This window comes from Hesperophylax consimilis, chromosome 4 (genome assembly GCF_061612785.1).
Source record: "Hesperophylax consimilis isolate HC1 chromosome 4, BYU_Hcon_1.0, whole genome shotgun sequence".
Lineage (NCBI taxonomy): Eukaryota > Metazoa > Arthropoda > Insecta > Trichoptera > Limnephilidae > Hesperophylax > Hesperophylax consimilis.
In genome coordinates this window covers 39,557,451-39,571,782 of record NC_142839.1, presented here as the reverse complement: position 1 = coordinate 39,571,782, position 14,332 = coordinate 39,557,451, and the positions used below count along the sequence as shown (strand labels likewise).

Sequence of the window (14,332 nt, the reverse complement as noted above, 5' to 3'; positions counted from 1 at the left end):
TTGATTAACTTTTTGCTTTCTTATAAAATTATTTACAAAATAAGTAAAAACCAGTTTTTTGCTTGAAATCGAACGTTTCTAGACTCCGTTTTTCAAGTGATTTTGATGCCTATTGCCTACGATATAAGGTATAACAAGAATATACACATTTTTGGCTTGTAGCTTCCTCTTAATCACACCAATGTTATTATTTTCTAATTGTTGCGGTGGTCGTGAGCAACAAGGGAGTAACTGAAAACGAATCCGGTGTTTGAACGATCGTCTGGTATGTTTCTTAAGCGTGAACATTGCTGAAATTTATACCTGACTGCCTTCTAGAATCATATTGTAATTTCTCAATTGATCATGAACTGAATTTATGCACTTGTACGAAATGTGTATGTAAACAGTTGATGACATATGCCCTAGACTTTCCTAATTGAACGGCAGTTGTGGGGACTCCCGACCCTGGCCCTCTTCCCTTACACCGGGGTCGCAACACTTGCCATTCAGCCCTTGTACCTCCCATAGCAACTCAGAACATCGATAAATTCTTGCGTAGATCTTGAGGTTTCTACCCAAACTAATCCATAACTTCACTGGATATGAATACACGTATACTGATAAAAATGATCCTGTTAAAAAGTGACAACATGCCAATTTTCTGATAAAATATTAGTCGTTCAAAATATATCGAGAACACGTATCAGTATATCAATATCAATATTTTTATGAACACGTGCTCCGCCGTACTAATAAAACATTCGCTTTTGACTGACACTTTGTTAGCAACTTTGTGAATTCGTTCGTTGAAGGCCTGCAGTCCCGTTTTTAACAGGAAAACGATAATTTGACAAGATTTTTAATAAATGAACAGTATTTTATATCAGTAAGTTTTCTTCGTGGAGAAAAATGAGTATTGCTTATTTATTAAAATCCTGTTTATACGTAATGTTAGGCCATTTCTTAATGAAACATTAGTAAATTCAGAATATATCGGAATATGTGTACTGGGAACTGCGCTTTTCCTGATAAATATAATGACGAAATACTTCAATTTTAGAATTTTTATGGACACGTGTTCCGACATCACCATAAAATAATAGAATTGACAGGTTTCATAACGACAGTTTGTTATGAAACCTGTCAATTCCCATTTTTAAAAGGAATATGAATAATTTGACCAGATCTCTAAACAGTATAAAATAAATTCGCTATCCGCGTCTGTCTGTTTGTGCGCTTGGTTATTCTAAACTACGCAACGGATTTTGAGAGGGTTTTCAGTATCATTTAGAGAATTTCCTTTAGAGGTTTATATATATATAATACATCCATATTAAATTTAAAGTAGAGACAAATCGCTGTTTATCTTAGAATCAAAACTTTACTCCAAATCATTCACAATTCCGAGCAACGCCGGGTAGGTACTACACGTCAGCTAGTCTTTAATAAATTCTATATCAGAAAGTTTTCTCCATCATGAAACGTCAATCGTATTTCAACCCCGAGTGGCACGGAACATAAACATGTTAAATTTTACGAAAAATAGCTTATTTTTAACAATTGATTGGCATAATCTTCCCAGCGAGACGGGCATATCAAACATTATTATAAAATTTGTATTCAAGAAAAATAAATAATTGTCTTTCAAAGTTATCGCGAATAGGAATAGCGAATAGGTAGGTACTGAGCGGAATATCTCCGCATGTATAGTAGTGATAAATTCTCTGCATCTGTGATTGCAGACAACCACCATAATTCAAAGAGTTATAAGTTATAACAGGTTGTATCTAATGAAAGAGGTCATACAACTGAACTAAATTACTTACTAACCTAACCTAACACCGAAGATATTTTTTTGTTTAAATTTTGCTTAATAAAGAGTATTGGTTATTTATTAAAAATCTCTTAAAATGATTGGTAATCTGATTTAAAGGGGGACTGCAGGCCGATTTCTGTCCTGATAAACTTTTATTAAATTCTTAATAATATCGGAAAACGTGTTCATCCACCTGCGTTTGTCTTAAAATATATAATAACGAAATGCGAAGATTTTTATAAACACGTGTTCCGACATCGTGACAATTCATTGGTATTTTACTAATTGTTTATCAGGAAACCTATTACAATTCATTTGTTAGGGGCCTTTATCTTAAGTTTATCGGGAAACGGCCTGAAATCTCGTATGTAACCGGATAACTAATAATTTGAAGAGATTCTTAATAAATTAGCTATATTTTTAGGAGTAAATTTTCTCCGTGTATCTACCTATCTCATATTCCTGCATCATATTTCTCTACTTTCTCAAACCTTTCTTAGTTATCTCATTAATCTCACTACTGTAAAAATGCACTTTTAATCGTGAAATAATCTTTAAGTATTCGTTTAGTATGCTTCATCCCGCAGACTTTCAATAAACTTATTAATTTTCATTATGATGCAGTTTTAAAGACATACATAACTTGGCAGTCGTTTATTTCTTTCGTGTTTTTATTGCTATAACCGGTTAATTTCATAATGGAGTGGTACCTTACCCACGAGCCTTCGTTTTGAGCTTGAAATGCAGGCCTTAGTGTGCCAACTCTGATGCATTCAAATGAATCTATCAACTTTGAATAATCGTTTATTATCATCTGTGCTGCGATTCTAAATACACTACTAATCTTAGACTTGAGTCATGACCTTATGAAACAACTTGAATACTATCCAGATATTGCAGGTTTTTAAACGAGCACCTTAATATTAATAGTGCAATAAATTACATTACCAATTTGTGAACCTTCATAAATTTAAAAAGCAACCTTAATAAAAAAAGGTTAAGGCGATGCAACTCGTCGTGTAAACTTTGGAATTGGACCGCTAACAATAACACCCCATGTGTAGACGACGATAAGGTTTAAATTACCGTTTAACACCAGCCACCGTTTTTAATTTAGGTACATTAAAAATCTGTTTTATTTTATTTTGCGAAGTTCAGGCACAAATATTTAGATACTATACGATCATTTTATAAAGAAATTTATTTGTCACAAATAATAAAACCATAATCGAAAAGAGGTTCGTAGAAATATGTTAAACTCTAAAGCAATTTCTATAGGCCTGATAATTAATTTGTTTAGCTTATAAAAAGACTTATAAACAAAGGCTCGATTATTCCAAAGGCCAAAATGTGTGAATATTATTAACTTTATACTAATTTTATATTTTTCTTTGTTTACAGCCAAGATATGCCTGTTCTACTCCATCTTCTACGGAGTGCTAGCCGCCCTGGTGGCCATCTGCATGTGGGTGTTCTTCCAAACGCTCGATCCCCGCACGCCCACATGGCAACTAGACCAATCCATCATCGGCACCAACCCTGGTCTTGGATTCCGTCCCCTGCCCCCAGAAGAGCAGGTCGAAAGCACGCTCATCTGGTACAAGGGTTCCGGCAAGGAGAACTTCAAGTTCTGGACTGACGCGCTGGAGAAATTCATCGCTGGTAAGCATATTACAACTTCCATACTCTGTTTATTTCTAAATAAGTTTATTAATTCGGCGGCAGCTCTTGTATGGCTCATTAGCTAGGATTTGATATTCTGGCATCGGTCAAAAAGACCCTCTCTCTTGCGTAAAGGTGGAAGTGGTCATTTCTGGACTTCTTCATATTCTGATAATTTATAAACATTTATAAGTCATTTCTCTTCCACATGCCATCTCTGTTGCATCTCATCGTGGCTCTGTTGTGACTCATTGTGGCTTTGATATTATGGGAAACCTAGCAACGGTTCCAACGAACAAAATCGGCTGTGAAAATTGATAACTTTGAATAGGTAATAGCTTTTCAAGTTGCCAGATTTTTTTTCAAATGAAATATAAATGGGTTTTTTGCTAACTATCAACATGACGCTTTTATAAATGTAATTAAATATATTAACTGTTTTAGAATTTGTATTCAATATCACCATTCCTCTTGTCATACTATGCTGTGATAAAACATCTTTTCTGCTGTGTAATTATTATTACGCGTGACAGCTGTTTCGCCCTCTGAAGGCATTATCAAACTGTGGGTAGCCCACTTACAGACGATACATTTATATTATTTCTAGGTAGGTATTTTAATTTCAATTACTGATTTCTTAATTGATTTCTGTGTAAAAATGTTAGAAATTATTGATGGTTACTACCCTAGTAAAGTTTCCCCAATTATTGTAATGTTTAAATTTGACTGAATGTCTTCCCAAACGATGGCTCATAGGGTTATTTTAATAGTATAATTAAGTACTTCAATGTGCACTCGTATTTGCACTAGGTTTGAAGATATCTAGTAGGGGTGAACGAATTATATTGGTTTGTTCATTAATCAGAATAGCTTTCGGATTATTAGAATTTTTGTTAATTTCTAACTGCTCTAAAAGATTCAGTTTACGGCCTTTATTTTGTACGTGTAACGGAGTTGGTTTATTATTATCATTAAGTGAGTGATTTTCATCTAGGAGATGTTTGGCAAATTGAGATTGTATTTTATTATTATTTTTAAAAGATCTTATATGTTCTTTGAACCTAGTGTTAAAGGACCGGCCCGTTTGTCCAACATAAACAGCGTTGCATTCGTCACACTGGAGTTTATAAATGCCACTAACTAAAATAAACTGTTTTTATAAACCCAATAATAATATTATTGTATATATAAAAAAATAAAAAAATAAAATGGAGTTCTCCAAATTAAACTTAATAACAATAAATAAATCTTTTCTGCCTTGTGGCATCTTGAACAAGCCCTGACCTGCATTATTACGATGAGAGTTGTCTGTGATAGTTAAATTAAAGGGTTTTCTCACTAACAAGCCATTTTCACCGTCAATCAATTGACTTTCTCCGTGGTAAAGCGGTAAGATTTTTCATTATGTCTACTAAAATGAATACTAGAGCTACTTTTTTACAACCTTTTTATTGATTAAAATTAAGTATAGCAGAAACAACGTAATACTACGTCTTCTACATTACTTGGTAGGCCTTTGAAGGCTTTTTATCAAAAGCAGTGGAAATAACGATTCTTGATGATATAGTTATTTTATTAACTTCTGTAAGTGAAATGTATTATTTTATTTATTATTTTTTAGACATCTATGTAGGTAGGGTTTACGCAAATTTTTTCCGAGCCTGTATCACTAGGGATATCGTGTGTCTCATCAGTTATTTTCTTTTAATAATATATAAGGTTATTTACGATAGGTACACAGATACATGGTTACGATATTGGGATTAGAGAAATTTTACTTTAGATTTAGATTTGGGTGAGTTGACTAATTATTTCACCAAGAATGTGTTTAGTGTTTAGCCAAGATTTTTAATTTGTTTAGATTTTTTAATTGTCTTGTTTTATCAGATAGATTATTGTATATTTTAGTAGAAATGTATTTGAACTTTATTTGTCCGACAGTTGTATTTTTGTTAGATATTTCTAAGAGTTCGTTGGTTTTAAGCCGTATGGTTTGTGTATTTAAGTAAATTTTACTTGTTTTCTTTAAATTTGTCGAACATCTCGTACTTGAAATTTGTCAAATATATATCTACAGTTCTTGTAATTATGGGGACTTAGAGTATAACTTTAATGATTAATTTTCGAGCCTCAGATAATAGTGTTGCACCACCCCATGCGATTACACCATATTCAATGATTGATTATCAAAGAGAATAGTTAACAGTTACAATGGAATGCATTTGTAGATTTGTACTACCTACCGAAAAGTGATATATGTTTTTAGATAAACAAATTACTAATTTTTGTTATCTTATATTTTAATGGACATTAATCTGAAGACGTCTGCGGGTATTAAAGTGAACGTATGTTTTTAATCTGTTAAGAACATAAATATTTGTAATGTGCGTAGGAGTACGCAGTGATTACGTCAAATGTTACCTGACATCGATATAATTAACTTACCTGATTATTTCTGCTTTTTTTATTAATGACGTTCTTCGATTTTTTGTTTTTGAAACAATGACGTTCTCCCTAATCCCAAATAGAATGGTCAATTCATCATTCAAAGATAGCAATACAGTCACTTATTTATTAATAATCAGTCAATCGAGTATCTACCAAAGTTTCAAGTGAACGCAAGTTTACGCAAGAAATTATTTATTTATTTATTCTATAAGTCTTAGTGCATTTAGTTATCATAAAAATAATAATATAAATATACATCAATGCAAAATCTATAAAAAAGAGAAGAGAGAAAAAAGGTATTAATACTTGCCTGAATAACCAAAATTAACATAAAAGAAAAACTAACTTATAAATGAAATATTTACATAAAAGTAAGTTACAGATTCTATAATATAATAATGTTAGCGAAACAAAATGTTATAAATTTCTGTTTTAAATTTTAGTATGGAATAAATGAAAATATCAAATTTTCTTCTGATATTCGAGAAGACAAATTTATTTTGGTTATATGATAAATTGAACTGCTGTCCGCAGTCGCGTCTACGAGCCATTTTGAGAGGTTGGTCAGTAAGCCTAATTTCTTTTAATAATTTTTGAATTCTCATAAGCCTTTCCTACATGTTTAAATTATTAAATAATATTAATTTGAAGTATTAATTTAATCATTTTCGATAGTCTCCTTGGAGACATAGCGGTTATATCAAATATAATGGCTGATAAAATTTGAGTTTGAAATAACAATTATTAGAATCATGGGATAAAGAATAACACAAGAAGTGCTTTGTTGGCGTGTTTCGTGATCCAAATATTTAGCTAATCGAGACTTAAAATTCCAATACAAAACTGTTTACGTAAATCAAAGTGAGACGGAGCGCTGAGCTATTCGGCTAAATGAAACATTTGTATGGAAGTAGGGTTGCCATCCGTCCGGGTTTCCCCGGATTTGTCCTAGTTTAGAAGGCGTCCGGGGAGCGTCCGGGCGGGGTTTCATTTGCTGTCCGGGTTTAAAAATTTAAAGTCTTGGGCCGCCCGCCACACACGGACTGTGCCTGCACGCCGCCCGCGACGAACCAAAATTATTTGACGAGTGGGTGAATTTAAAGGCTTTTAGTCAAAACCTAACTGAACAAGATAAGCTTTTAAATTCAAATCAACTTTGGGTACAATTTTTTAAAACACCAAAAGCGAATTTATATTCGGAATTGCTGAAAATTGCACAGTATTTTTTTGCATTCCGGCTCATAATACCAACGTGGAGAGAATATTCTCATTAATTTCACAACAATGGACAAAAGAAAGAAATTTACTAAACGTAGAAACAAACTCGTCAGTAATTAAAATTAAATTCAATTTCCAAGAATACAGCTGCATTGATTTTTACAAATTCCTTTTAAAAAGGGAAGATATTCTAAAAGCTATCGGAAAGAGTGATAAATACAAAAAAACTGAAAAGTAAAAAGGCAAGAGGCTGAGAAAAAATCTTTAATAGCTAGATAATCAAATAGTTTACTTACAAGTGCTATAATTTCTATTCATTTTTGTAGTTAAAGTTATGATTGATTTCATTACGTAAAAGAAACGCAGAATTTTTATTTTTTATTATTTCATAGATTTTTTGAAATTAAAATTGTTATGTTTTTTTTACAACCATACTAGGCTAATGCCCGTGAAGGTAATATGGCTGTTGTTTAAAATTTAATATGATATAAATGAGAATAGTTTTGGATATTTTATGTTTTAAAAAATTAATAATGTAACTTACATTCCAATAAGTCTAAACTTTAAAAAGGGTCAGTTTTGTTGCTTAAGATTTAAGAAGACTGAATTTAGTACATATTATGTTAAGAGGTATTTTGTTGTGTAAATGGCTGCTGATACAAATTGAAAGAAGATAATTATTATTCAGTTAAAAGAGTTACCTCAAAAATTGTAAGACTGAATACCTAAATGGTCTCAGTATTTTTAAGATTTTTGTTTAAAATTTTAATTGAATTTTGTTAAGTTTAATATTTCAATTAGGTTTAGTTTTCATAACAGAGTATATTAATAATTTTTGTTTTATTTTAAGAATAAACTAATTATGAAAACAATGTGTAACAAGCTGTAATAAGATTCTGTTTTGTTAGATACATTTAAAATGATGATAAAAGGTGACAAAATTCAATTTTAAGGTCTGCAAATAAATAAAAAGGTGATTTATGACATTTTAAACTGTTTTTATTACACTGACTGTGTTTAAAAAAAACCTGTTGACATGTCCGGGTTATGGGCTCTGAAATCCGGGGTTTTCACGCCTCTTGTCCTGGTTGCCAAATTTTAGAGATGGCAACCCTATATGGAAGGCATTTCTAGTTTTATCCTTTATTCTATGATTAGAATAATACCATTTTGTGCAACTGCCTATGAAAATATACAAGCCAAGCAAAACTTAACATAAAAGGTTTTATATATTTGAAATCGTTGATAGGTACAGTATTTGTTGATATTATTCGTAAAGTCGTTTTCCACGGTTTACTTGATAAATACAATGATTCAACGCCAATTAGAAATTTTCAAAAACATCGGTAACGATATCAGTATTCGTACGGATTCGTTCATTTATTACATCATAAAACAAAAGTTTGCTTACTACATGCATTCGTAATTCCTCCATTTACGAGAAACAGAGCGTCTGATTCCGAAATAATCGTAACATGAATCAGTGACCTGATTTCAAATGTTATTTTTATCCCGGCTGTGTTTGGATAACCTTAACAACACGACGGATTAAAGATAAACATAAATAAACTGAAAGACCTAACATTTTTATGAACCTACTGGTTGTCATTTTATGCATCCCCTTTTTCTAAGGTGGGTCAAGGAACCATCACATGAACAATTAATTCCTATCTTGCACTACTTTGGTGGCTTTGTCCATTTCAGACCCAGTATCTGTTTGTCTGTTTTGATGTTTTGTCCATTTGAAACCCAACATCTGTTTCCCATAACCCCGAACTAAACCCGTATGTGTTACTTTTTGGCAGTGAGTATTGAGATATAATGAGACATGTGGAGTTTCTTAAAGAATTCCGAGTAAGAACTTAGATGGTTTGGGCACGTAGAGCGAATGAATGAAGAAATGGGTGTTGTTAGTAGAACAAGTCGGTGACGCTCGAGGACCTTGTCAAGAGTCAGAATAAAAGAAAGGTGAGACGATCGAGTTGTTTGGCGGTCCATCCTCTCTGACCCCTGCGAAGAAACGGCGATGGTTATTAAATTAAGAATGAAATTGAACTAAGGGACATTTTCTTTACCAATTTATTATAATATCCTATAAGTTAGTCGAATTGATTAACAGTTCCATCGGCCTAATAGCCCGCATTCTTCAATCAATGGACTACAAAGATAACACGTGTAGAAATTAATTATGTGATTTTTAACATAATATTTATGAAAAAAGTTGTTATTTGAGCAAAACTGTGAAAATATTGTAGAAGGTTTAGATTTACGAACTTGGCTGTCAAAAGATGAACCTTTGAACGATTTATTTCAACATTTCTGGGATTACTTTGGTAATATCTTATACTTTATTTTGAACAAAGCATAGATTTTGATAATATTTCTTATTGCGAGTAATTTTGAGTTGTAACCTTGACTGAAGAGTTGCAATCGAATTAAATTATATGTAATTGAAAGAGAAGATAATACTTACAAATCTAAACGAAACATGAAACAGAACAAGACACAGAAAATAAAATAAAAAGTCACATCTAGGAATCAAACCCAGGATCTCTTGTCTTACCGGAACAGCGTCTTAACCACTCGACCATTGGGACATAATTATAAAACGTCATGTTTGTGGATCTCATATTTCAAATTCAGAATTAACAATATCATCTTTAACTATTTTTGGTAGCTACCATTTTAATAGATCACAAAGTTCCCATGAATTGGTTTGCAACCTAGATAGTGTCTCAGATAAACATATCCAATTTTTATTTAAATGGAATACATGTTAACTCTTTCTAAAATTGTAAATAAATATTCAGAAACAACTTTTTCTTTAATTTGAAGGTATAATCAATGTAATAATATTATTGATTTTTTTTCTAACTTATATTTGTTAAATCTTAATGAAGAATCAAAATAAAAATAATATAGGATTTTCAAAAAATATATTCCTCCTTCCTGGTTACTTATCTATTATATAATTTATGATTGTTCGAATGACCTGGAAAAGAAGTACTCTACTGAAATACCAAAGTTAAAAAATCTCGTTATTATCCCCATAGATTATCTTATACCTATATAATTTTAAAGTTTTTTTTATAAAGGAAGACATGACACGTTCAAGTGAACCAGATACTTGAGTCGGACCATGTCAAGAGTTGGAATAACAGAAGAGTATGTATGAATGCGAATGAGGCAAAGAGTGTATGCCAAGACCGAGCTATATAGCCATCTGTCCTCTGCCTATCCTTGCAGAAACGCGTGATGGTTAGTTAGTTTTAAAAACAACTTTTTGTCTGGTAATAATCTGGTTTTATATTAAATAATACCAGTTAAATTTTATGAGCCAAATAACAAATTAAATTTAAAATTGTATTCTAGAAATTAGTCTTGAAGATTAAAAATATCTTAAAAGTTTTTCATCCCATCTCAATATTTTTGTTGTTGTGGCTTACCTTATATTGTTTCCAATGACAATCCTGGCGAAGTTTTGTTGTTGTTGCTTACCTTATATTGTATCCAATGACAATCCTGGAGAAGTTTTGTTGTTGTTGCTTACCTTATATTGTATCCAATGACAATCCTGGAGAAGTTTTGTTGTTGTTGCTTACCTTATATTGTATCCAATGACAATCCTGGAGAAGTTTTGTTGTTGTTGCTTACCTTATATTGTATCCAATGACAATCCTGGAGAAGTTTTGTTGTTGTGGTTTACCTTATATTATTATGTAATAAAATTAATAAATGATAAAATTAATCAAAACATACAGTGTAAAAGGAGTTTAACATAATTGGAATATTCATATGTCATATATCCAATGTAATTATTAATGAGAGCCTTATGAGCCTTATTCCTAGCTCGAAGCCCGGTTGATCCTGAAAAAAATTCCCCTTTTTTATTATGAATACATATATCATATTGTTTCAATAATTAACACCATCATCGAGAGCACTTTAAAAAAGATAATTTATGTTAAAATTCAATAATTTGTTATTTCCAGTTTACAAGACTCCCGGCCTGACGCCTGGTCGCGGCCAGAACATCTACAACTGTGACTACGACAAGCACCCGCCCAAGGGACAGGTGTGCGACGTGGATGTGAAGAACTGGTTCCCGTGCACACAGGAGAACCACTTCAACTTCCACAAGTCCGCTCCCTGCATCTTCCTCAAGCTCAACAAGATCTACGGATGGATACCCGAGTACTACAACGACACGGTTAACCTGCCCGAAAAAATGCCGCTGGAACTAAAAAATCATATTGCTGAACAGAAGAAGGAAAATGCCAAAATGGTAACTAATAATTCTTATAAATCTTTGTTTTAGTGGTTTAGATCGTTGGCTGCAAGTACAAAATCAATACCGTGTTATTTTACTCAGTTTTATTTATTCAAAGCGGAGACAGTATACAAAAGTTCCCATAAGCAGTCAGGCAATGAGCCCATCTCCCATTTGACAGTAACCAGGTCCCTTGATAAACTTCGCCAGGGTTATCATCGGATATAATTATATTTCCTGGCTCCACAATGTGTCTTCCCAGGTATCTGAGCCTTGTTCCCACCAGGGCGGGACATTAGTACTATTGGTGAATTGAAGTCTCTTCATCCTCTTCACATTTCTTACAAATATTGGTGTTTCCAACAGCTTCATGTGTCTGCTGAGGTGGCAGTTATTGCTAAGTGGTAGTTGGCCATCACTTAGGAGGCCTACCAGTTCCCTCAGTTAATTTCAGTCCATATTGAGTAGTTGCATGGTTCGTTCCGGATGCCCTCTCAGATTCCTTCCCCAGTGCTAAGATTTGATCTATTTCACTAAAATTTCATAATAATTAATATATACGATAATGTATTATATATTTGCAGTACATTCCAGAGTTGTTGATAATATCGGTATAACACTGGTGAATGACCACAATTGAGAATGCTTGTTATGGCTTCAGCCGTATTTATTGACCAGACATTCCTCTTCCCAATTTCTTCCCCTCACATTCTTTTCAGCCCCACAATGTACCCCAGTTGGGGACTCTGTAGTTCCACTGACTCTAGGCAGATGAATCTCTTGTGTGGTATTAACGTAAAAAAATAAAGATTTGATTGATTGATTGTTACCTTGCCGCTGATGGCTTTGTTGTAACCTCTTTTTTTATATATTGTTTAACATTTATGGTGAGAAACCATGTTGCACTTCTCACCCCTTCTTGAGACAACGTTTCAGACAACCTTGCAGTGTCCATCATCATAATAAAGGAGATGTGATATGACACAATGTAGGTATACGTCTTTTATTCAGGGACGCGATAAAACACTCAGGTCACAACAGTCAGGGAAGTCAAGTATTGTATTGTAGAAGTATGTAGTAAATCAATAGTTTCACAACGCGACCACTTAGATACTTGAATAGTGACACGCCCAAAGACATTCATCTTTTTTTATACTGATACTGATTTTGAAAAACACATGTGTCATTTGACAAAACACATGTGACAGCATGTATCATAAACCTCTGTTTTCCGGCAAGTGACATGTGTTAAACATTCGCATTTTCCTTGATATAGTATTGAGGAAACAATTCAAATCTATCTTTTCTATTTATTCTAAGCCCTGCGGCTTAGAATAAATCGTGATAAATATCAAAATGCCATTAGATAATCATCCTTTTAAATTAATCTCAACAGACTTAATGGAAAAAGTCATAATCTTTGATTTTATATTCTCTGTAATTGTTCAAATTACATTATCATTAAATTTATTAAAATGGCCTTCAAGTCAATCTTAGAGACAAATGTTATATCAAAGATCTACAATCTGTCAATCTAATCAGTGATTTATTAATAAAATCATCAGATTGCTTGAAGGTTATTGAATTTATTTTCAGTTTGCACTGGAACAGCTTGTTAATTATTGCCTATTGTAATTGTGTATTTATGAGATATAATTTGATACAAGTAACTGCTTACTAATTTAGCACATAATTAAACAAATTATAATTATTTAAGTGTTTAAATAGGTACGTAAAACGAAATATAAGAAAAAATGCAAGTAACAGTTGTTGTTGAATAACATAGAATAGAGAATATAACACTAAAAGGGCCTTCCATACAGATATTTGAATGGGAACAAATATTTATTTAGACCAACCACCCAGCTTTCTGTCTCATTTACACTCGCCTGAAATCGTAGATCTCCTTCACATTTGAATTTCTAAAACACAGTTTTGTTTGGAAATATAGGCATAAATTGGGAAAATATTTGGATCACGAAACACACAAGGCATTTCTTGTGTTATTCTTTATTATACCTATGCTGAATACGTAGTAATAATGAATAGATAGAAGTAAGCAAATACCCTTATTCATTTATTTATTGAGCGGAGACGGCTTACATATAGTTCCCGTGAGCACTTAGGCCATAGGCCCATTGTGCTATCTCCCATTTCACTTCATTCCTTTAACAGTCACCCGGTCCCTTTCATAAAGTTCACCAGGGTTGTCATTGGAAATGTGGCTATGTCTTCTGGTTCCACAATGTGTCTTCCCAGGTCTCATCTCTCCTCTCCAATCCCCATTGGTTCCGTGAACGCCCCACAAGGGATGAGTTCTCATATCTCCTCTCCACTCCTCCTTGGTTCCACGGGTCCACTCCCCGTTGGTTCCCTGAAGGCTGTATGTATGATTTAAAGCCAATATTTTAATATAATTCTGTTTATTTCCAGTTGAACACAGTGTGGGTATCGTGTGAGGGAGAGAACCCCGCCGATGTGGAGAATGTGGGCCCTATCCAGTACTACCCCCGGAGGGGCTTCCCTGGGTACTTCTACCCCTTCGAGAACTCAGAGGGCTACCTGAGCCCCCTCGTGGCTGTGCACTTAGAAAGGCCTACCCGTAAGTTATTAATTAATTTAAAAACATATTCATAATGTTAAGTCTTCATGGGGGGCATCAAAGAGTAACACCTCTCTATTCCTTTGCGAAATAGATTTAATAATATGATGTACGTCAATAACATGCTTTCTATGTACATTATCTTATCTAAGTCTTGGATTATTTTTGATGACTATGTAATGCGTCTTTGTAGATTTTTCTTTCAGATTATGATTAACGCACAAAATTAAGTCCCGACCTGGTTTTGATAGGTTTTTGAGATTTAAATGATAAGAATTCATCAGTACACAAAATTTTTGTTATGTTGTTGACTACATAGATAACGTTACTACTT

General features: G+C 33.0%; 1 protein-coding gene across 2 annotated transcripts in view; it reads left to right on the top strand.

The window, feature by feature from the left end:
• The window catches only part of nrv2 (sodium/potassium-transporting ATPase subunit beta-2), a 94,742-nt gene that overhangs the window by 77,339 nt on the left and 3,071 nt on the right, over positions 1 to 14,332 (top strand). For both annotated transcript variants that reach the window (XM_089630957.1, XM_089630958.1), the window contains exons 2-4: positions 3,200 to 3,460; positions 11,119 to 11,411; positions 13,830 to 13,998. In XM_089630957.1, the coding sequence (XP_089487083.1) occupies positions 3,200 to 3,460; positions 11,119 to 11,411; positions 13,830 to 13,998 (723 nt within the window). The remainder of the gene's footprint in view (positions 1 to 3,199; positions 3,461 to 11,118; positions 11,412 to 13,829; positions 13,999 to 14,332) is intronic.